Genomic DNA, 21,851 nt, shown 5'->3' on the forward strand with positions numbered 1-21,851 from the left:
CCTACCTGCTGTCCAATCTCTCTAGCCCTCAAATTTCCTTTCTATTAAAATAAGCTTAAGCTAACTTAGTGTAAGTTTTGTCTTTAAACTTGATCATTTTTCTACTTTATTTAACTTCAAGGACTACTTATGTGTAAAACTTTATAGTGTTATTTGAGAGAACTCTTATGGTCTGCCATCTTTCAGAAAAGCTATTAAAAACAACCAAGTTGCAAGGCCAGCTTGCTGGTAGGTTTTGTACACCAGGCGGGTTGACGGGGTTGGATATCCTGCTGATCTTTGGCTGAGATGCTCCTTAGGGAGAGGTCAACCAGGACTCCTACTCCTTCCTCCGTCACCATAGTGACTAGAAGCTGATGGGCAAGAGTCACCTCTACACTTTAGTGGCGATACTGTCCGTTTTTCCCTGCCCCTTGCCCAAGGCTTTATTCCTGACATTCCACCTCAGCTGACCCCTGGAAAGTCATGTGTTCTTTAGAGCTTTGATGGAAGGGGGCTGACCATGAGTTAAGCCTCATTTTCTGAGGGTTAGTGACCTCTTAGAAAAATGCTTCTTATCAGTAAGAATATGTTAATTGGGCATGCATTGCAGTAAGGCAGTATTTTTCATTTAATTTCTGTGAAACATGGGACACCACCCATATTTTATGTACTTTATGGATTGTCATTTTCCAAGACTAATTATTTTTTCCCCCTAATTTTTGTGGGAAAGGGGGCTTTGGGCCATACTTGGCTGTGCTCAGAGGTCGATTCTGACTTGGTGCTCAGGAGTCAAGCCTGGTGGGCTCCGGGGACAATGTGGGGTGCTGGAGATTGAACCCGGGTGTGCCACATGCAAGGCCAATACCCTCCCTGCTGTGCTATTGCTCTAGCCCCAGACTTTTTTAAAGTTGGGATTATTTAGATATTAATACAACTCTCGTTATCACGTGTTACATTGTTTTAGGATCAGAATTTTGATGTAGGCCTAGGTGATATCCAATAATCTGTTTAATTTTTGTCCTTTCAGACAAATCTTCAAGCAGTTTTTGACAAACAGAGTGCTAAAAGATCCAAAGCAAAGGCGGTTTTTCAAATCCAATGATCTTTATGAGCTCTTTACTCTGACTAGTCCTGACGCGTCTCAGAGCACTGAAACAAGCGCTATTTTTGCAGGTATTCCATGAAATAATTGCATCTTGAAGTGGTGTACATATAAACTACGTAGTGTTATATTAGTGTTTTTCCCTTTCTAGGAACTGGTTCAGATGTTCAGACACCCAAAAGCCATTTAAAGAGAAAACCTCAAGCAGCCTTTGGAACAAACCATAGTGCTCCAGGTCACCCAAAGTTCCCTGGGACTAGCACATCTGCGGATGATGTCACATCAGCTAAAAAAAAATTGGCAACTCTAGGAACCGAAGTAAATGCAGTGACTTCGAATCAAGGGAATCCTTTGAAAGATGCCCCGGAAACAACCAGTGCTCTCACGGGCAGTGACAGACTTGGAGAGGAGGTGAAAGCAGTGCCTAGACCAGAGGAGTCAGCAGAGTTGAGTGGAAATGGGGACTTTGCCACATCTCCAAGAATCAGTGAGACACACGGGACAGCTGGCATGGAAGGCCTCGAGGGAAAGGAGGGTCTTTCTGCTAAGAAAGAAAGCTGCCAGATCCAAACAGAACTGCCTTGGGAGAGTGAACAAATGGAAAATAATTCTTATAAGCGCAAGTCCAAAACCAAACACAGTGTGGCAGAAGAAGCAACCCTGGAGAAACCTCTGACCCCAAAGCAGAAGAAGTCCAAGCATCACAGAGATGCCAAGTTTGAAGGCACTCGGGTCCCCCACCTGGTGAAGAAACGGCAGTACCAGAAGGAAGACAACGAAGAGGAGAGCAAGCCCAAGGAACAGAGCCATGACGATTACGTTCTGGAAAAGCTTTTCAAAAAATCCGGTAAGGGGCTAGAGTGATAGCACAGCAGGTAGGGCATTTGCCTTGCATGTGGCCGATCTGGATTCAATTCCCAGCTTCCCATATGGTCCCCTGAGCACTGCCAGGAGTAATTCCTGAGTGCATGAACCAGAAGTAACCCCAGTGCATCACAAGGGTTAAAAAAAAAATCAGGTAAACCTTTTAGTGCATGTGCTTCAGGTGAACCAGAAATAGAACCTCCTGAACTGTTTCCAGCAGTGGCACTTAGACTTGGCAGCCCAAACTGTGCACTCCACTGCACCATGTTTGTTTCTGAAATTAAGGTTTGAGACATTAGTGACACGTTGAATGTCATATTTATTTCTCTTTTCTGAGAGCGTGGAAGAATCGGAAACTTTGGGGACTCAGTCGATAGTACAGTGGGTAGGGTGCTTGCTTCACATGTAGCTGGTTTGGATTCAAACCCTGGCATCCCATATAGTCCTCAGAGCATTGCCAGGAGTAATTCTTGAGTGGGGCTGGAGCAATAGCACAGCGGGTAGGGCGTTTGCCTTGCACTCGGCCAACCTGGGTTTGATTCCTCTGTCCCTCTCGGAGAGCCCGGCAAACTACCGAGAGTATCTCACCCACCCGGCAGACCCTGGCAAGCCACCTGTGGCATATTGGATATGCCAAAACAGTAACAACCAGTCTCACATGGAGATGTTACTGGTGCCCGCTCGAGCAAATCGATGAGCAACAGGATGACAATGACAGTGACAATTCTTGAGTCACAGAGCCAGGAGTTACCCCTGAACCCTGCTGGGTGTATGCACCCCCCACCCATAAAGAAAAAAAAAAAAGAATTGGAAACTTTGGAGAATAATAGTACTTGACTTACAGCCACAGACAGGAGGGACCCAGAGCTTTAAATAGATTTGCCCTACCTGAACCTGAATAGCAAACTTCTCTGTGTGCTATATTTATCTGATTTTCCAACCACAAAAAAATTAAAGCAGCAGATCAAGGCGGGGTGGGGGGGACAAGGCAGGGGCTCGGGAAGCGGGAGAGCTGATTGCTAATGATCTAAGAGGCAGGAGACTTTGGAAAGGGGACTCTGCAGTTGTTCAACCCAGGAGGAGGTAGGACAGCGTGGTTCAGGGGTGCCAGGGAGAGTCACCTGTCCAGACCCAGCAGTCACTGTGGCATGTGCAATGGCCGTGAGTCCCCAGGCTCTGGTCACGGCTCTCTGTGGCAGAGGACATGTTTGTGAAAGACAGCATGAAGCCGCCTGGGTTTGAGGCTTTCCGTTGTAAAGAATGAGAGTTCATTGATGACTTTCTCTGTGTTTCTCGTTAGTGATGGGTCTCTTTTCCTAGGAGAGGACCTATTTGATCTACTTTAGGTTTCTTTTCACAGAGGTATTGGCAGTTTGGCAGTGAGGTGGGCAGGGGCACCTCTGCTAATAAGTTTCAAACTTCCTGCTTCAAGGTAATTTTCCCCTTGTCATTTCTAGTTTTGTTTATTCCTGCCTTCCTCTTTAGAATAAGTTAAACTAGTAGTTTGTTTTAATAAACCAGGAACTTTTTTTCTTTTCTTTCTTTTTTCATACCCGCAGTACTCAGGGCTTACTCCAGGCTGTTCTCAGGGATCACTCCTGGCGGGGCTCAAGGAGCCATATGTGCTGCCGGGGATTTAAACCAGGGTCCGTTGGGTGTCTTATCCCTGTACTATCTCTCCAGTCCTGAACCAGAATTTTGTTTTGTTAGTTTGACCTACAATTGTTCTGTACGCCATTAATTTTTACCTTCAGTACATTCTTCCTTATACTTTTGTTTTTGTTGTATGTTGGCGCAGTGTTTAGACTTTCTTGGACAGAGGGTATTTTTGTAAAGTTTCTTTGACTTGTAAGTTTAATGCAAACTTATTTTTACTTCATTCTAATTTATGTATTTATGTTTATGAAAATTTCACTGTAATTTTATTAAATTATTCTAGTGTAGCGTTTTCACAATAGTTACTTTTTAGAAATTCTATACTTCTGACTTATATTATTTACACTTTTTCCTTTAATAGAGGGTTTTAAAATTTTCCAGATGATAGAGAGGGGGTTGTGTAAAAGTTTTGGTGAGTAAAAACACTGTGTTTAAAATAGGGATTGTTAAGGACTCCAGCTCATTGCTTCCCCAAGTGAGTGTTAGAGTGATCTGCAGGGGCAGTATTAACTGCACTTTCTGGTAGTCCACTGAGAGAAGGGATATTTTCAGGGTACATTGAGTAGTTATTTTTTTTTCCTGACTGGGGAGGTATAGGCCTACTAGATTTGGGTACCTCTGCTCTAACTCCATTGGCCGTTGATGAAGGTGAACAGAAACTGCATTTGCAAATGTGTTGGCAACGGTAAAAATGTTGTGGTGAAAAATACGGTAAAAGGGTAGTTAAATGTGGTCATCGCTTTTGCCCACCACCCCACAGTAGACTGTACAGAAGAAAAAAATCTGGCAGATTTTTATTTCATCCTAATTTATGACACGTATCTAATTTGTGTACTAGCAGAGCCATCACTTTCACCGTTTCCTTTGTTCCTCCCAACAGGTGTTCACAGCGTCATGAGACACGATGCCATCATGGACGGAGCCAGTCCCGATTATGTGCTGGTCGAGGCGGAGGCCAACCGTGTGGCCCAGGATGCCTTGAAGGCACTGAAGCTCTCTCGTCAGAGGTGTCTGGGAGCCATGTCTGGTGTTCCCACCTGGACGGGCCACAGGGGGAGTTCCGGCGCACCAATAGGAGTAAAGTAAGAGACTTTATGGAAAGACCCTCCTGGTGTGGCTATTTACTCTCTTCACCCACAGTAGATCTCTCAGCCACACAGGGGTGACCTGGGGAAATGCATCTGTGGTCTTACCTTCCTCACTTCTCGCCCCTGCTCCTCAGAGCTGATGTTTCTGGAGGAGTGATCTGTTACATTTCACCAAGAGTGTGATTAAACACAGTACTAGAAAAAGAAAAATGATGATGCTTTAATAAGACATTTAGCCAGTCTCCAACAATCAGTTTTTATGCTAGTTAGTATGTTTTTTTAGAGTCATTTTCCTTCCTAGAATTTGAAGGCAGTTTTTAATCATATGTTAAACAAAGATACTGAGTGGCTCTTCTCTAAGATGCAGTTACTTAGAGAAGAAACAGTTACTTCCCAGGAGAGTATTGTAGAGGATCAAAAGGAATAGAAAAGCAGTGTCAGAGGTCCGCACTCCCCCTCCCCCCCAAAAAAAAGTAACTGTGCAGCTGAAAATGTTATCTTTTAAGTCACAAACCAAACACTGATCCAATTTTTTTTTCCTTATTTAGGAGTAGATTTGGTCAGAAAAAGAACTCCAGGTTTTCTCTGCCACATCCTTCAACATCTCCAAAGGAAAAATGCCAGGTAATGTAGTAATGGCCTGTCTGTTTCTCATGTACAAGGCTTGCTTGCCTGGCCCTGAAAATTTTACCCAGTTCCAGATGTGAAGAAAGCAAGCTGCTGCGTGGTGTCATCTGATATTTGTGTTGTGTTCTCTTTTTTTATGAAGTACTTGCCAATTAAATCGAAAAGGTCTAGCTGACTTCTCAAAAGACAGAGTTGGCTTCCAAAAGACCCAAGATCTATGGCAGAATCTGTTTGTCCTTTGACAGTGAAGAAAGGGTTAGGTGACTTGTGAGCCACTACCTGTGTAGCTGCCCATCTGAAGTTGAAATGCCCCCTTTGAAGGTCTCTGTCCTCTACATGAGAGGTCTAGAGAGCCTCCTCTAATATTTGTAATTTCCCAGCTGCTAGAGCCTTCTGCCCACGTCCTGTTTTCCATCTCCCTGAACACTCGAGGAGTGTTGCTGAGAGTTAGTGCTAAACCAGACACGCACATTTGATCCTCTCTGGTCTTTTTGGGATCAGGGTTACATTACTGATACCTCTGGAAACTCCTAAACTTAGATAATCACTTAATTGATTAAGTTATTTTTAATATATACGTATATATGACTAACTTTTTTGGTAATCCAACATTTCTTTTTAAATTTTTTTCATTGATTGAGGTTCTGTGATTTACAGTACTACTAATAATGGTTTCCCATATACATAATTCCAATACCACATCCATGACCAGTGTACCCATCTCCTTCCTAGTCCCCCACCGCGAGCAACACAGCTGTGTGGATCAGTTCTCCAGTTGTCTTGCCTTTGGACCTACCTTCATAAATATTTAGGTTCCACATAGGAGCAAAATCATTTTGTTTTTAGCCCTTTCCTTCTCACTGACTTTACTCAGCATGATTTCCTCTAGTTCCATCCACATTGCTGCAAATTATACGATTTTGTTCTTTCTTAGAACTGCATAATATTCTATTGTAGATACATACTACACCTTAATCCATTAATTCATAGTTGGGCATTTAGGTTATTTCCAATATCTCAGCTATTATACCAAGTGTGGTGATGATTATAGGTGTGTATATATCCTTCTGAATTCATGTTTTTGTGTTTGGGGGATGGATACCCCCTGGGGTCCCCTGGTAAGTGGGTGCATAAAGTACAAGTTGAAGTATATCCATCTAGTCGTTTTTTCTCTCCAGGATGGCCTTGCAAAAAAGGACGGAAAAGATCATGTTTCTGAACATTTTAGTGGAAAGGGTGAAAATGCAGAGTCTTCATCAGGGGCTCCCACGTCCTCCTCACTGTTGGCTAAAATGAGGGCCAGAAACCACCTGATTTTGCCAGAACGGTTAGAAAGCGAAAACGTGCATCTTCCGGAGGCTCCGGTCTCACAGCCCTCGGCCACAGAACATGACGACCTTCTGGTGGAGATGAGAAACTTCATTGCTTTCCAGGCCCGGGTTGACGGCCAGGCTACCACACAGGAGATTCTGCAGGAGTTTGAATCCAGATTATCAGCGTCACAGTCCTGTGTCTTTCGAGAACTGTTGAGAAATCTGTGCACTTTCCATCGGACTTCAAGTGGTGAAGGAATTTGGAAACTCAAGTCAGAATACTGCTGATCACTGTTACTGTCTATACTTAATTTGGCTTTTTCTCATGGAGGATCCTGATTGTTAACTTGGTGGTGAATAATCAAATTCACCATTGTGATCCCTCTGATCGATCATGTCATACAGTGAATGGGAGATAGACTGCTGCACTTAATGTTTACCCTGAAGATCTACCTCATAATGAAAGCTGCAGGGACCAAGAAAGTCTTCTGTAAAATGAAAAACATTTTAGAATGCTAAATTAACTCAAGAAAATAATTGGGCTTATTTTCTTTCCTTTTATTGTTATTATTATTATTATTATTATTATTATTACTATTACTATTACTATTGCTATTATTATTATTGACACGATGAGTTCTGTTGTGAAATCAGGGACCTAACAGTTAATTCTTGGAATACATGTATTTCTTTATCCCAAGGATACAATCATGGAGCACATTTTTGCTCATTGTGAAGTTTTTACTGCAGAAAAATGAAGAATTGTTTTTACTGGTGCTAAGAATGTGTGGTATATGCAGTCAACTTGTTCAATAAGTGAATTCCTCAATATCAAAAGACAGCAATATTTTTGGTGCATACTTTTAAAATGTTTATATTTGCCACCCCCGAGAAAGATCAGATTTGTTTTCTTTTGAATTGTATTAATCGCATTCAAATAATCATAATTTAAGGCACTGTTCAGGTGGTGCATTTACGTATTAGTTAAGTACAAGATAGGTCAAGATGCAATGAGAAGACATGTATTTACAGAATGTTGTGTTTTTAAGGTTTACATTGGGATTACTTTCAGCAGAGTGCATCACCTCCACCACATACACATACCCAGTGACTCTGGGTTTTAGGAAAAGGAATTGTGTTATCAAAAAAATACAGAAGCATTTCAAGTAGAGTTCAAAGTGGAATGCAGTTAAGAAATACAGTGCACACATGCATACAAGTGTCATTCCAGACCATTCATCAGTCTTAATTCATCAGTCTTGGAGGGAACTAGTCTCTGCTTCTCTGCTGGGAGATCCCTTTAAATGTTTTTTTTGATTTTTGGCACAGAATTTGCTTTACTATGGATGCTGATGACTAGTTCCCTGTCGTTGTTCTCTGTACTTGTTATCATCTGTACATCTGTTCTCATCTCTTTTTTTTCTTTGCAATCACTGTGATTTGCTTTCTTATTTGTGAGGTTTGGTTTACCATTGTGTCTGTTCTGTTTCTTGTCTCCATATTTATATTAGCCAGTGATATTCTGATCCTTTGTTTTTTTTTTTGGGGGGGGCCCTTTTCTGAGCTGTTTTTGTCACTTTATGGAGTCTGAATTCTTGTTTATTTTTTAAGTTCATTGCTTTCCTTCTACTTTCTCCTGCAACTGTCACGGTGTGGTCTATTTTTTTTTTTAATTAGTTTACTCTGAGTTGCTGTATTTTCTTTTTCCTATATTAGTAACTTTTTTTCTTGCCATTTCTTTGCCTTTTAACTCATACTGAAATCAAACAGCTGTAGCAAGATCTTTCTGGGAATGTGGAGGAAGTGTGTGATGTGTGTGTGTGTGTGTGTGTGTGTGTGTGTGTGTGTATGTGAGGGGGCCGAGGGGGTTCACTTGGCAGAGCTCAGGGACTTACTCTCTCTGGCCCCTCCCTCTTTTCTGTTGCTCTTCTCCGTAACCCAGAAAGAAGGGGTCTGGGCGAACCACTGCTGAGCAGCATTATAGTGAACTTGAATTTTATTTTTTCTATCCTAAGATTCTGTCACGTAACTTTAGCCAAGAATCTCTCCCTATAGGTGTAATCAGAGTCATGGCTCCCATCAGAATGTTCTACTTCTTTTCTGGATTTAGCTTGCTCATTTTGTTTGTTTCGTTATATTTTCCCTTCATTCCCATCATTATCTAGAGAAGCCATAAAAGAAACTTAAAGCAGATCATTCATCTTAAACTTGAGTATTGGCTAAGAAAGGAGTCAAAACTCAAGACAATTCTATTTATTAGAAGTTCTTTTTTTTAAAAAAAAAAGGTTTATACTCACTAGATAATAAGAAAATAGCACCTCTGACTGTGAGACTGAGATACTAATGCAGTTCACAGTTGTGAAGTATTTGGGTATTACGTCTGTAGTGAAATCTCAGTGACACTGAGCTAGAGAAACTATAGCCTTCTCATCAAGTACAAAATGCTCTTAAAAGATGCAATGGAGGGGCCGGAGAGATGACTCAAAGGGCCGGAGTGCATACTTTTTAGGCAGGAGCGCTGGATTTGATCCCTGGTACCACATAGTCCCCTGAGTACTACCAGGAGTGTCCCCTGCGTATCACTGCATGTGCCTCCCCCCCAAATAAATAGACAAGATAAAAATATATATTTTTAAAAGTTGTAGCAAAAAGCAGACTTTGTTTCAGCTCTGCGCCGGGCATGCTGTGGTTGGGCGATCAGTGTGGGTGCTTGTAAATGCCATCATCCTGTCTTCCATGGGAGTGACAGTGAGGAAGGTGCTCTACATCTCTAGGTTTTAACAGTGTAGAGTAACTTACTCATTTAGGTACAACCTGCTTTTTAGAACCTTAAAAACTTTATACAATGTAGATAGATTTAATATATGTAACATGTATTGTCAATATAAAACTGCAAATAAAGAATTTGGAAACTGAAATGTTTTTAATCCTTAATTAATTGGAGTATGCTCTCAATAGACCACCATTATAAAAATGGTCTTAAGCTATACTGTACCCACCTACCACTCTTTTTTTGGGGGGGGGGCATGGGTTAGAGGGCACACCTGGCAGTGCTGAGTGCTTACTCCTCTTCTGTGCTCAGCGATCGCTCCTGGAAGTACTGAGGACGATATGGGATGTGCTGCCCACTGTGCTATCTCTCTGGCCTCCTGCCCACTCTTATTCCCGTTGCAGGAGTGTTCTTCCGGCTCTCTTCCATAAACTTGCTAACACACAATGCAGACTGCAGCTGCTCTCTCATCTGTTGGCCCTCCCTTCATGGAATAGAGGCCTGGGTCTAACAAGACCCCAGACTGCTCAGCTAAAGGCTTCTTCCCAGCCTGCCTTGTAGTTCATCAGGACACATGAATAAGCGAGGGGATTATTTTTCGAGAGTCTGGCATGATGTGCACGTTTGTCATTGCCTTGTGTTGCCAGCCGGAGTGCCAGTGGGAGCTTGAATAATGATATGAGATCAGTAGACAAAATGCACAGAGGATGTAAGTTTGGAATGGCTTTTTTCTACCCTTTAAGTGAACATTTTATTTATGAATTGATTTAAATTATGATCTTTTAGAGCCCTGCTTTCAACAGCTAATTTTATGTGATTTATACCACTGTATGCCATCCTTACTGTTTGTAAGCACCACAATTTAGGAGTCCAGCACTCGGTAAGCACTTGGGTCTGAAGGTGTCAAATGTTTGAGCACCACAACCAAATGTTTCATCCCTACAACACCAACACAGGGAGGGGAGAGGAGAAATACAGACTAGAGGAGCAAGCCCTGAAAGTTGCACTTTACTGTTTTTGTTATTATCATTGAGTTTTTTTTTTATAGTTCTATGAGTTTAGTGACTGACTCTCTTAGTACACTAAATATTTTCTTCTTGTCTTTCCATATGTTAGGGTATATGTAATACACTATGCTGTTATATATTATTACATTTATCTTACCCCATTTTCCAGTTTTTTTAGTGTAAGCCAGGTGTAATGATAAGCATGGCCCTGGCATCTTGTTCTGAGTGAAGAATGCTTCCTGTGTGTCAGGCATATTGGCTCAAAGTTTTGGCTGATCATTTTTATGGGCTAGGAACCATCTTTCCTATTTCTAGGTGAGTTACAAAGTAGATCCCGCATACTGCCATTCACTATGGGGGAATAGAGGGTGTTCAGGGAGCTGGATGAAAAGGAGAGAAGTTCTAGGAGGTGGGGCATTTGTTTAACTCTTCTGCATAGAGCAGGGAGAATGTGGTTCAACATGAACAGCTAAGAGGGTCTGTTTCACTTTGCTCTGAGAGACTAGAGTGGGTACAGTGTAGGATTACATAGCCTCAGGTAGATTAGGTTTATTGGGTTACTCCCGTTACAGTGCTCCCATTCCTCTTTGCTTATTTATAGCTTCTTTCTTAGTGTTCCGTTGACTTGTAAATATTGTTTTTCTCTTCTCCTTGAGTCCTTTGCATAGTTTATTCAGTGCCATGTCCTTTTTGTATTGGACACAGGAAAACTTAGCAAATGCTATGCATTTGTAACCTGGGAGTCATTTGACTCTATGTGATATTTTCCTCCTGGGCATCTGTTCTCTCGGCCTAAGCCTCAACTGCCCTTACTTCCTAGCAACCCCAAAAGCAGGGTCCCGACGAGGGACGAGACGGACCCAGGGCAAGTGGTGAGTTGTGTGCTACATTGGCATCGAGATGGGCCTGGCCAAAGTGCCTAATGCTTAACTATAAGTTAAGAGCTTGATCATGGACAAATGTTGTCATGATCCAAACAATGATAACTAGATTTGGACCCTGCTAGGGTGAGGAATGATTAATCTGGCCTGAGTGCTGTGGTCTCAGTCTGGCAAGATGTTACCAGGAGAGCTGCCTTGCAAGCCTCAATGTATCTCTTGCTATGTCCATACAAAAATAACTAGTATTAAGATGTTAATGAGTTCTTGGACTAAGGAAAGGAGAAAAACACCTTTAAAGTCAGGAAGGGCTTTGGAATGCCTGGCCCTCAGGAAGGGCTTTCTTATGATAATTTTGCTACCTGGCTATGTGTAGCCTAAGCGCAAGGGGGAGAGAGAAAGAGGGAGGAGAGAGACAAGAGAATCCAGAGAGGCTGTAGTAGATCCAGAGAGAGGACGGAGCTGGGAGTGCAGGAGAGGAGAAAGATGGAAGATTGAATAAACGGTAACTAATCAGCAACCAGCTTGGTCCTCGTTCTTCCTTCGCCTGTCCTTGGCCAATAGCCGTCTCGATCCAGCCCATACACAGCAGTCCCAGAGCACCGAACTCGGGCGGTGAGACAGAGCCGCCTGGAGAGCCCGAAAATGCACACACCCTTCGGCGTGCTTTAGTTTTTTACAGTACAGTGTGGACCCATAGCACACCCCAACCAGGCACAAGCTAGCACTGCAAGGAAGCATACTGTCCCCCTTCATTGCAACAACACCAACAGCAAATGGGAAGGAGATAAAAAAAAAGGGGGGGAAGGGGGCAGAGAGACAGTGGGTAGGGCGTTTGCCCTGCATGTTGCCAGCCCAGCTTCGATCCCCATCATCCCATATGATCCCTGAGCACCACCAATAGTGATTCCTGAACACAGAGCCAGGCATAGCTCCTGAGCATTGACAGGTGTGCCCTCTTTCCACCGCCCCCTCTCAAGAAAAAGAATAAGATAAAAAAAGAAATTCAACATTCAACAGTACTGTTCTCTGATATTCTACACAGATCTTGTCAGCTCTCCATCTGACTACTCAGAAGCAACCCCCAACCCCACACACCCCTGCCCTTGGCCTCTCTCCTTTCAGCCTCCTTAGGCAGCTATTTTGCTTCAGTCTTCATGACACCCACAGGAACATTTTGCAAAACCTCTCAGTGTGGTCCCTCGTGGGTGCTTCCTCCTGATTGGACGAGGTGTAGCATCTCCAGTAGAGGTGTTGGCAGTCATGAAAGGAGCATCTATCTTGGGATGCTCAGCTGGCTCTGATCCACTTGGGGTCTGTGGGGTCCTCCCAGCTTCCCCATTCATAGGCACCCTCTCCCCCTTTAAAAAACAGCGCTTCTGATATTATGTGATGACCTTGTTCCTCATCAAAAGTTTGGCCACTGTTTTTGTCCTTCGTTGATGAGTTTTGCCTGAGTCCAGAATTTCTCTGAAGGCTGCCGGGTATTTGCTTCCTGTATCATTCCTTTGATCCTTTCCAGTCTCATGGCTACCACATTCCTTCTACATTCATGTCTTTACTGCAAGGAAGCGCTGCCTCTGCTTATTCATTTAGAGCAAAATTGACCCATGGAATTGTGTTTATTTCAGTTATTATCCACAATACCACCATTTACCTTGATATCAGATATTCCTAATATCAGCAGGAGCTGCCTTAAGTCAGCTCTTATCCTCTTTAGACATGGACCCATCAGTTTGGGGCCACTTCCTTACCTCCTGGCACAGCAAGAGCATGGCCACTCTGAGTGGACTTTACCCCGCCTGAGCTAGAACAGCTATTTCTCTGGGGAGTCTATTCATTCTTTCCCTTTCTTTCCTCTCTCTTTATCTCTAATCTCTCCTCTCTTCTTTTATTTATTTTTTTGTGGAGGAGGAAGAGGTAGGGGCACAACTGGTAGTACTCAGGGGACCGCGTAGTTCTGAAGATTGAACCCAGGGCTCCCATATGCAAAATATCTCCCAGGCCCTCTTAATTCTTTTAAGTCAACATAGCATTTGTAAGCCCAGCTCCTGTTTTTTTTTAATTTTATTTTTTTATTTATTTTATTAAAAATATTTTATTAGTGAATCACCATGAGGTACAGTTACATATTTACATATTTTCGTGCTTGTGTTTCAGTCATACAATGCTTAAGTACCCATCCCTCCACCAGTGCCCATTCTCCACCACAGATGATCCCAGTATCCCTCCCCCGCCCCTCGCCTCTGCCCCTCCCCCCAGCCCACCCCACCTCTGTGGCAGAGCATTCCCTTTTGTTCTCTCTCTCCTTTTGGGTGTTGTGGCTTGCAATAGAGGTATTGAGTGGCCATCGTGTTCAATCTGTATTCTACTTTCAGCATGCATCTCCCATCCCAAGTAGGTCCTTGTACCATGCTTTACTTGGTGTTCCCTTCTCTATCTGAGCTGCCCTTTCCCCCAGCATGTGAGGCCGGCTTCCAAGCCATGGAGCAAACCTCCTGGTACTTGGGGCCGGAGCGATAGCACAGCAGGTAGGGCGTTTGCCTTGCACGCGGCTGACCCAGGTTCGATCCCCGGCATCCCATATGGTCCCCCAAGCACTGCCAGGAGTAATTCTTGAGTGCAAAGCCAGGAGTAACCCCTGAGCATCGCCGGGTGTGACCCAAAAAGCAAAAAAAAAAAAAAAAAAAAAAACCAACCTCCTGGTACTTATTTCTACTATTCTTGGGTGTTAGTCTCCTATTCTGTTACTTTATATTCCACAGATGAGAGCAATCTTTCTATGCCTGTCTCTCTTTCTGACTCATTTCACTTAACGTGATACTTTCTATATTGATCCACTTATATGCAAATTTCATGACTTCATGTTTTCTAACAGCTGCATAGTATTCCATTGTGTAGATGTACCAGAGTTTCTTTAAACCAGTCATCTGTTCTTGGGCACTCAGTTTTTTTTTCCTGATTCTGGCTATTATAAACAGTGCTGCGCTGAACATACAAGTGCAGATGTCATTTTGACTCTACTTTTTTGCCTCTCCAGTATATATTCCCAGAAGTGGTATTGCTGGGTCAAATGAGAGCTCAATTTTTAATTTTTTTGAGATGTGTCCATACGGTTTTCCAAAAGGGCTGAATCAGTCAGCATTCTTGGGAATTTTTTTTTAGAAGCTGAACACTGTATGTTCATTGCTATTGCTGGATCATTTGGATCCCATATTTTGTCAAGCCTCATAGACAAGAATACTGGCTTTATGAGGATACTTTAGAGTGTCTGCTTAAATGCTGGGAGAGGGGAGCAAAAGCGAGCTCAGCAGCTTAAAGTGCTTGCTCTGCTTTGTGAGGCTGAGGGTGAAAACCCCAGGGCTGCTGCGTGCACCTACCCCATGGCCCTAAGGTTTGGTATCCCCAAAGATGAGGGAGGAATGGTCATTTCTCCCTTTCTCTTCCCTTTTGTCATTGTTACTACTGTAGCTGGGTATTGCACTTAGGCTGGTGGAGGGGCTTGCTGAGGACCACACAATTGGTTCCGGACCACACAATTGCTACCCTCTGGGAAGCGCCCAGGGGTCCCAGCAGCAGAGTTGGCATGGCACTAGTGCTTGACACATGTGGACAGCACCAGGGATAGGACTCATGAACTTACACTTGTCAGTTATTTTTACCACAGAGTCATCCCCCAAAATTAAAAATGGGCTCCCAAAGGTGAAACCATTTATAAGAAAATATGAAGTCAACCGCCGTAGGCTCCAGTGGCACCAAACATCATGAGAATGGCCATGAATGAGTGATAGGGAATGATGTGGGTTGCTAAATACATGTTACTGAGCTTGGTTTTGAACCCCTAAAATGCTCTTCGGTATTCTACCAGTCACTAAATTCCTCTTGTTAATATATAACTTCACTATGGAAAATATAGAAAATGTGTTAAGAGAGAAGAAAACAGAAACCATACAAGATCTCACTAACCAGAGAAAAATTTATGTCAGCTATACCATATTTCCTTCTGCTGTCTTTTTTCCCTATGTAAATATATGCTACCAAAAAACAGAGTCATTTTGTAAGATTTCTATAATCATTTCTTTCATGCAATAAAGTGAACATTTTGTCATGGACACTTTTTTCAATGTCTTCTCCATGGATTAGATGGATGGATGGATGGATGGATGGATGGATGGATGGATGGATGGATTGATGGATAGATGGATGGATGGATAACTGAATGGAATGGTGGCTTATGGGTAAGTTGGACCTATTTATTACCCAGAGGGAAAAATGTTATTTCAAAGAAGAAGTGCCTCTGATTTGGACAGAGAATTGGGATGCCCACTTCTTATGGAGAGAACTCCCCCAACCCTCCTTCCCTCCATCCTTCAACCATCTGTCCATTTTCTGAGCATCCCTCTGTGCCAGAGCCTGAGTCGGAGGTAGCATTATCTAGATAAACTAGGGGGATTGCCACTTTCTACAAAAAATGACAAGGTTGTGTGACTGATGAGGAAGCGGCTCCTTCTGCAGTTTGGTGCCATCTGGTGGCAGCTGCTGGTGCTGAGACTGGAGAGGGGCCTGCCTGGCATGGAGGGGGCAGGGGTGAGGAGGTGGGGGTGTGTGTGCGTGAGAATCAGGATAGAGGTAGCACCTTCAGACAGTGCTCAGTTGTGTGGTAGCAATCTCAACCAAGGATGTAGAGTGGGCAGGAAGCAGTTTGGACATAGAGAATCTTCCTTGCCCCCAAGAATGGTCACTTAGGATCTTCCTACTTGATTTTCTTTCATTTCTCTCTTTCTGTGCCCCAGGAAGCACAGTTTCTCTATAGAAGTGTGAGCTGAGGCCCCATTAATGACTCATGGAGGCAGCTGAGATCGGCCAGAGGAGGTGTGGGTTCAGCAGAGGGCCCCAGCATCTGGAGGGATAATCCTGCCCTGGGAAGAAACCAGCCAGAAGTCTGGGATTTGATCTGTGACTCTTTCCCTCCTCCAGCACAGGAAAGAAGGTCCAGACTGCATGTCCATGCCAGGACCTGCTCCAACAGTGTCCAGCCTCTGGCTGAGGGGCCTGCAGCCATAGCTTGCCCAACTGTGACCTGGGTCCCCAGCCAGCATCTTTACCCACCGATCTGTATGGGGCTCCTCTCCCCTGGCCTGCAGGTCCTCAGCAGCAGTGTCAAATGATTCTCAGGAATCTGAACTGTGATTTTTTTTCTTTGATCAAATATAGCTCTACTGAACGCTTACCTGAAGGGGCCAGGGAGAGCACCTATGGTAGTTCCTGTGGTAGAGCACAGGTCAAGCCTTGATGAGGCTTCAAGTTCCATCCCTAAGACCACAGGACTCACCCCAGCCTGACTGGGTGTGACCTTCCTGACTGCAACTTCACTGGATATGGCCTCGATGTGAGAAACAAAAGTGGGAGAGCTGGAGTGAGAGATCAGCAGGTAGGGCACTTGCTTTACACCCAGCTAACCGGGTTTCAATCCTGAGCATTCCATATAATCCCTAGAGGCTCTCTGGGAGTAATTCCTGAGTGCAGAGCCCGAAGTAATCTCTGAGCACCATTTGGTGAGGCCCAGAAAGAAAATAAAAATGGGGCCCAAGAGATAGAACATGGGGGAGGTGTTTGTCTTGCACATGACTGACCTGATTTGGTTCCCAGCATGACAGGGTTCCCCAAGCCCCTCCCCGCAGAAGTGATCCCCGAAGAAGAGCATGGATCCAGGAGTAATCCCTGAGCATTGTTGAGTGTGGCCCCATAAAAAAATGTTTTTTAGAGAAAAATGTTTAAATATTTTTAGAGTAAAATATTTAGAGAAAATAATATTTAATATTTAAATACTTAGAGAAAAAATTTTATTTTGAGAAAATAACAATGAGGTTTTGAATGTCCGAGAGCAGTCTCCTGAACAAAATCCAATGGTGGCAGAAACTGACAATATCTCTTCTTCTTTCTCCTGGAATAATAGACCCTTTGTATTTATTAAACACATGCATACCAAGATGAAAACTGTTTCTAAGTCTCCCCCATCCACAAAGTTCCCTCGATAAGCCTCCCAGAGTTCTCTTTCCAGGAAGATGGGATGAGTAAGGAGGTGACAGTTGCAAGACTGTACCCTCCTGGGAGCAGGAGACTACTGCTTTTTTTCTTTGTTTTCGTTCATGTCATGGATTGAACTCAGAACCTCATACATGTAAGGCAAGTGCCCAGCACTGGAATAAATATCCAGCCTGCACTTACCCTTCTTCGACCCTTCCCTGTGACTGCAGTGCACATCTGGGCCATAACTGGGGCCCGCTGGGAGGAAATGAATGGATGGGAGCCGCTTCACAGATCAGAGCTACCAAAGCAGACTGATCAGTCACATGGGAGGAAAGTGAAGTCTGTCTTGTCTAAGCTAAGGCGCTTGCTTTGCATGCAGCTGACCTGCATTCAAGCCCCAGTATGCTTTATGGTCTTCTGGGTCCTAATAGGAGCAGTGCTGGGTGTGGCCTAGAAAACAGAAGCCAAATATATAAGATACTTAAAAGAACAGAGTCTGGGCAATTTAAGACACACACAATAACTTCATAGAAACTATGGGTTAATCCTATAAAAATGATTAATAATGATTGTCTTTAGACTGTGAGATTATGGAGGATTTAAATTTTGTTGTAATATTTAATCCATCTAAAAGCAATTAACATTTAATCTATGATTGATTTACTTTTCCTTTAGTCATCCTTTTCTGAAGAGCATAATAAAAGGAAAGTCAACGATAAACCCAATACCTTCAGATGTCTTCAGAGGTCAGAGAGAAATCACTACTGTGTGAGAAGCAAGAGGCTTCAAAGAGGGGCCAGAGAGATAGTCCAGGGGTGGGATCTTGCCTTGAGTGTGGCTGACCTGGGTTCGATCCTTGGCACCACCTATGGTTCCCCCACTGCCAGGTTTGGTCCCTGAGCAGAGTCAGGATAAGCCTTGAGTATTGCCATGTGTGACAATTATTTTCATATTTGAAATAAAGAAAAAACAAATATAATTTTTAAAATCAGAACACTGGATTTGCCAAGTTGTCCATAAAACAGTTGTTTCAGGCATTTAATGTTCCAACACCAATTCCACCACCACTGTGACCTTCCTTCCACCAATGTCTCCATTAGCAGGGACAAACGCATTGATTTCATGTAACAAGCATGTTACTACACAAAGGCAAATGGAATTATAAAAACAAAATCAGTCAATAAAAGTCGATTCGTGATCATTGTTCTTCTTCGACTGTACCTCACAATGATGCTACTATAGGCATTAAGGATTTACTCAGCTGGTTGGTGCTAACTGAACCTTTTGTGTTATTATTTGTTGTCATTGAGCTTGGTGGTCTTCTATGCAAGTTTCCCGTCACATTTTCTGTGGTCCAACTGGGCTGACATTACTATGAGATTTGGAGATGTCCAGGAGCTACAGAACTGGAAAGATTTGGAGGCTTGGGCGTTTGATGAGGTTCAGATGTAGAGTTGGGGCGTTTCTATGCTGGAGGGTGCCTGGTGTGGTTATAGGCTGCTATGCCTTCAGCAGAAAGGGAAAGCTGCTCACCTCCGTGCTGAGAAGACCCCAGAGTTTTCATCTCAGACTCTTGTATCAGAAGATTCAGCAACATCATGTTCTTTTCAAGATTAGTTGGGAGCTGGGCCATTTCTCTGCAAAAATATGTCGGGTGTGGTAAGGAGCGGGATGCTGGGCTTTCCGGTAGTGGTGGGTAGGTAAAACCAATATCATTTCTAATCAAAGTGAAAGACTTTCCATGAGAGCAATTTCTGCATAAAGTAACAAATAAAGTGTTCCCGTTCTTTCCCCTGCTTTCCACTTCTACCTTCCCCTCCCTGGTTTTTTTTTTCTTTTTGGGTCGCACCCAGCAATGCTCAGGGGTCACTCCTGGCTTTGCACTCAAGAATTACTCCTGGCAGTGCTTGTTCCCCCCTGTTTTAGAGTCAGGGGAGAGCCAACACTCTTGGGAGAGTAGAATAGAGAAGGAGGTAGGAATCTCCTGGACAGAGCAGAGATTAGCGGAGCGATTGTCAGAGCTGCTGGAATGGGGACAGGAGAGGGAGGAGAGGAAAGAAAGAGAAAAGAGAGAGAGGGAGGCAGGGAGAGGCAGGAAGAATAATGCTAGAGATGAAACTGGAATAAGGGAAGAAATAAGAGGAGGAGCTGTGACCCTTCCCTGCCCTTTTGTTTTCTGGATGGAGGCCACATATGTGAACCACCACATCTATGGGAGCATGTTACCAGCTCCCCATAGATGTCATGCATTTTACCTTATGGAGCTTTTACCAGAAGATCCTTCCTCTTCTGAGAGGGAAAAAGGATGTAAGTTGACTTGGGAGATGGAAAGTAGTGAGAAAGATATTTCTTTTTTTTATTCTTCTTTCTTTCTTTCTTTCTTTCTTTCTTTCTTTCTTTCTTTCTTTCTTTCTTTCTTTCTTTCTTTCTTTCTTTCTTTCTTTCTTTCTTTCTTTCTTTCTTTCTTTCTTTCTTTCTTTCTTTCTTTCTTTCTTTCTTTCTTTCTTTTTCCGTGAGGGTACAGTTACAGATTTACACATTTTTTTTCTTTTGGCTTTTTGGGTCACACCTGGCGATGCACAGGGGTCACTCCTGGCTTTGCACTCAGGAATTACTCCTGGCGGTGCTCAGGGGACCATATGGGATGCTGGGAATCAAACCCGGGTCGGCTGCGTGCAAGGCAAACGCCCTACCCGCTGTGCTATTGCTCCAGCCCCAGATTTACACATTTTTGTGCTTGTGTTTCCCTCATACAATGTTTGAGAACCCATCCCTCTACCAGTGCCCATTCTCTACCACCAATAAACCCAGTATCCCTCCCACGCCCCAATCCCATCCCCCCTACCCCATGTTTTTGTTCAAACACCCTTTTGTTCGAGAGAGATATTTCTGACCTGGTCCACCAGAGCTGTCCTATGCCTCAGGTCACAGAGCAAAGTGAGGGAGGCATCAGAGGGATGGGCACCGGATCCCAAAGACTGGATGGGTCTCTGCCTCTCTCCTCTCCCAGGAGTCTGCAAACAGCCTCTGTGTCCTCTGCAAAACATGTGTCTCCCACCACTGTCTCAGAGGTGACTGTGGGGCCTCCGAAGCCCTTGGCAACATTTAGTGAGAGATGCCAAAGAAAAGGAATGATTGATTTGGCCTGGATTCACATTTATAATTATGCTCAGACCCATCCCCTTCACAGGGACGGCACTGATGGCCCATGTTGCTGCCCTTGTCTGCAGGTCTCAGGCTTGAAGACCTGCACCCCCTCACTGTGGCATTCTGTGGAGAGTTTCCTGCAGGCCTCTGAGTGCCACTGGACTCAGGACTGAGACTACCAGGAAGAGTCCATGTCTTCTTTACCTCTGTGGCATTTCTAGCTCCGTTAGGGATGCAATATCAGTTAAAGAAGAAGAAAAATGACACAAATATACTAAAAGGTATTGACCACCAGTGAAAGTGACGCTCTCTCATTTCTCTTGCCTGCAGCATCAGGCGGGCACAAACATGGTTCTCAGGAGAGTGACTATTGAAGGAATGAGGGGGTGAAGGAAAAGACTTCTTTGGGTGATTTCTGGTGTGACAAGATGAGCATCCAGATATTCAGGTGGACATGGGATGAGGGGGACTCTGCTAGAAAGCTTGAGTGCCCCCCGTAAAGGTGAGACCTTATGTGTCCCTATGTCAGCTGTTTCCCTTCTGGAAAGAGCTGGAGTTCATGCTCTCTGGCTGGGACTCCCCAGGCCAGGCCATTGGAGTTGGAGGAACCCATGAACCACTAGCCTCCCCTCCAGGGGAGCAGCAGTTTCTAGGGATCTGGATTTGGAAAGCCCCCGGCAATGGATGGAGCTTGTTCTCTAACCATCAGCCTCCTGGATTCTGGGGTCTTATAGATCCAGGTCCTGAATATTACATGGTCAGAGGTTGGTGCCTCCATAGTTTTGTGTGGAATGAATGAAGAAATGAATGGATGGAACGGAGAGTGCTAAGACCTCACTGGGTGTCTCCATGTGTCCTGCTGAACCCTGACCCTCACCAGGCAAGCCTTCAAGGCTGTGCGGGCAGCTTGGCGACAGGACTGAGTGGTGGGAATGGACTGCACTAGCCTTGCTCAGACATCAGTCAATTGCACTCAATAAATATTTATGCTGGGATTGAAATGTGCTCTGAGAGCTGCTGTTGGGTGAGGCCGAGGCCAGCAAGAGTGGAGGCAGACCATGAGGGTCCAGCTCTTGCAATGGCTAAAGTCCTGCAGGCACACTCAGGCCTGTCCACAGCTGGCACCAGGTCAGGGGACAGAACCAGTGGAGCAGTGGGATGGGTGCAGCAAGAGAGCAGCAGGAGGGGCAGCAGCTGAGCGTGGAGAGGTGGGGTGAGCAGGGAGATGAGGTGAGTCCTAAAAAACTCAGGTGAGCCAGGGTATTCATATGAAAAGTCACTGTGTGTGTGTGCGAGCACACACACACACATGCAAAAACAGGAAGGTAAGCAGACAGAGACAGAGATGGTGTTATCAGCACTGAAATTTCCACTTGGTAGTCAAGAC

General features: G+C 44.1%; 1 protein-coding gene across 2 annotated transcripts in view; it reads left to right on the forward strand.

Annotated features, from left to right (window-relative positions):
* Positions 1 to 9,544, forward strand: part of ERCC6 (ERCC excision repair 6, chromatin remodeling factor) — an 81,654-nt gene extending 72,110 nt beyond the window's left edge. For both annotated transcript variants that reach the window (XM_055119467.1, XM_055119468.1), the window contains exons 17-21: positions 1,010 to 1,155; positions 1,236 to 1,931; positions 4,485 to 4,686; positions 5,241 to 5,316; positions 6,498 to 9,544. In XM_055119467.1, the coding sequence (XP_054975442.1) occupies positions 1,010 to 1,155; positions 1,236 to 1,931; positions 4,485 to 4,686; positions 5,241 to 5,316; positions 6,498 to 6,920 (1,543 nt within the window). In that variant the 3' untranslated portion in view covers positions 6,921 to 9,544. The remainder of the gene's footprint in view (positions 1 to 1,009; positions 1,156 to 1,235; positions 1,932 to 4,484; positions 4,687 to 5,240; positions 5,317 to 6,497) is intronic.
* Positions 9,545 to 21,851: the final 12,307 nt, after the last annotated feature.

The sequence above is a fragment of the Sorex araneus genome, chromosome 11 (genome assembly GCF_027595985.1).
Source record: "Sorex araneus isolate mSorAra2 chromosome 11, mSorAra2.pri, whole genome shotgun sequence".
Taxonomy (NCBI): Eukaryota; Metazoa; Chordata; class Mammalia; order Eulipotyphla; family Soricidae; genus Sorex; species Sorex araneus.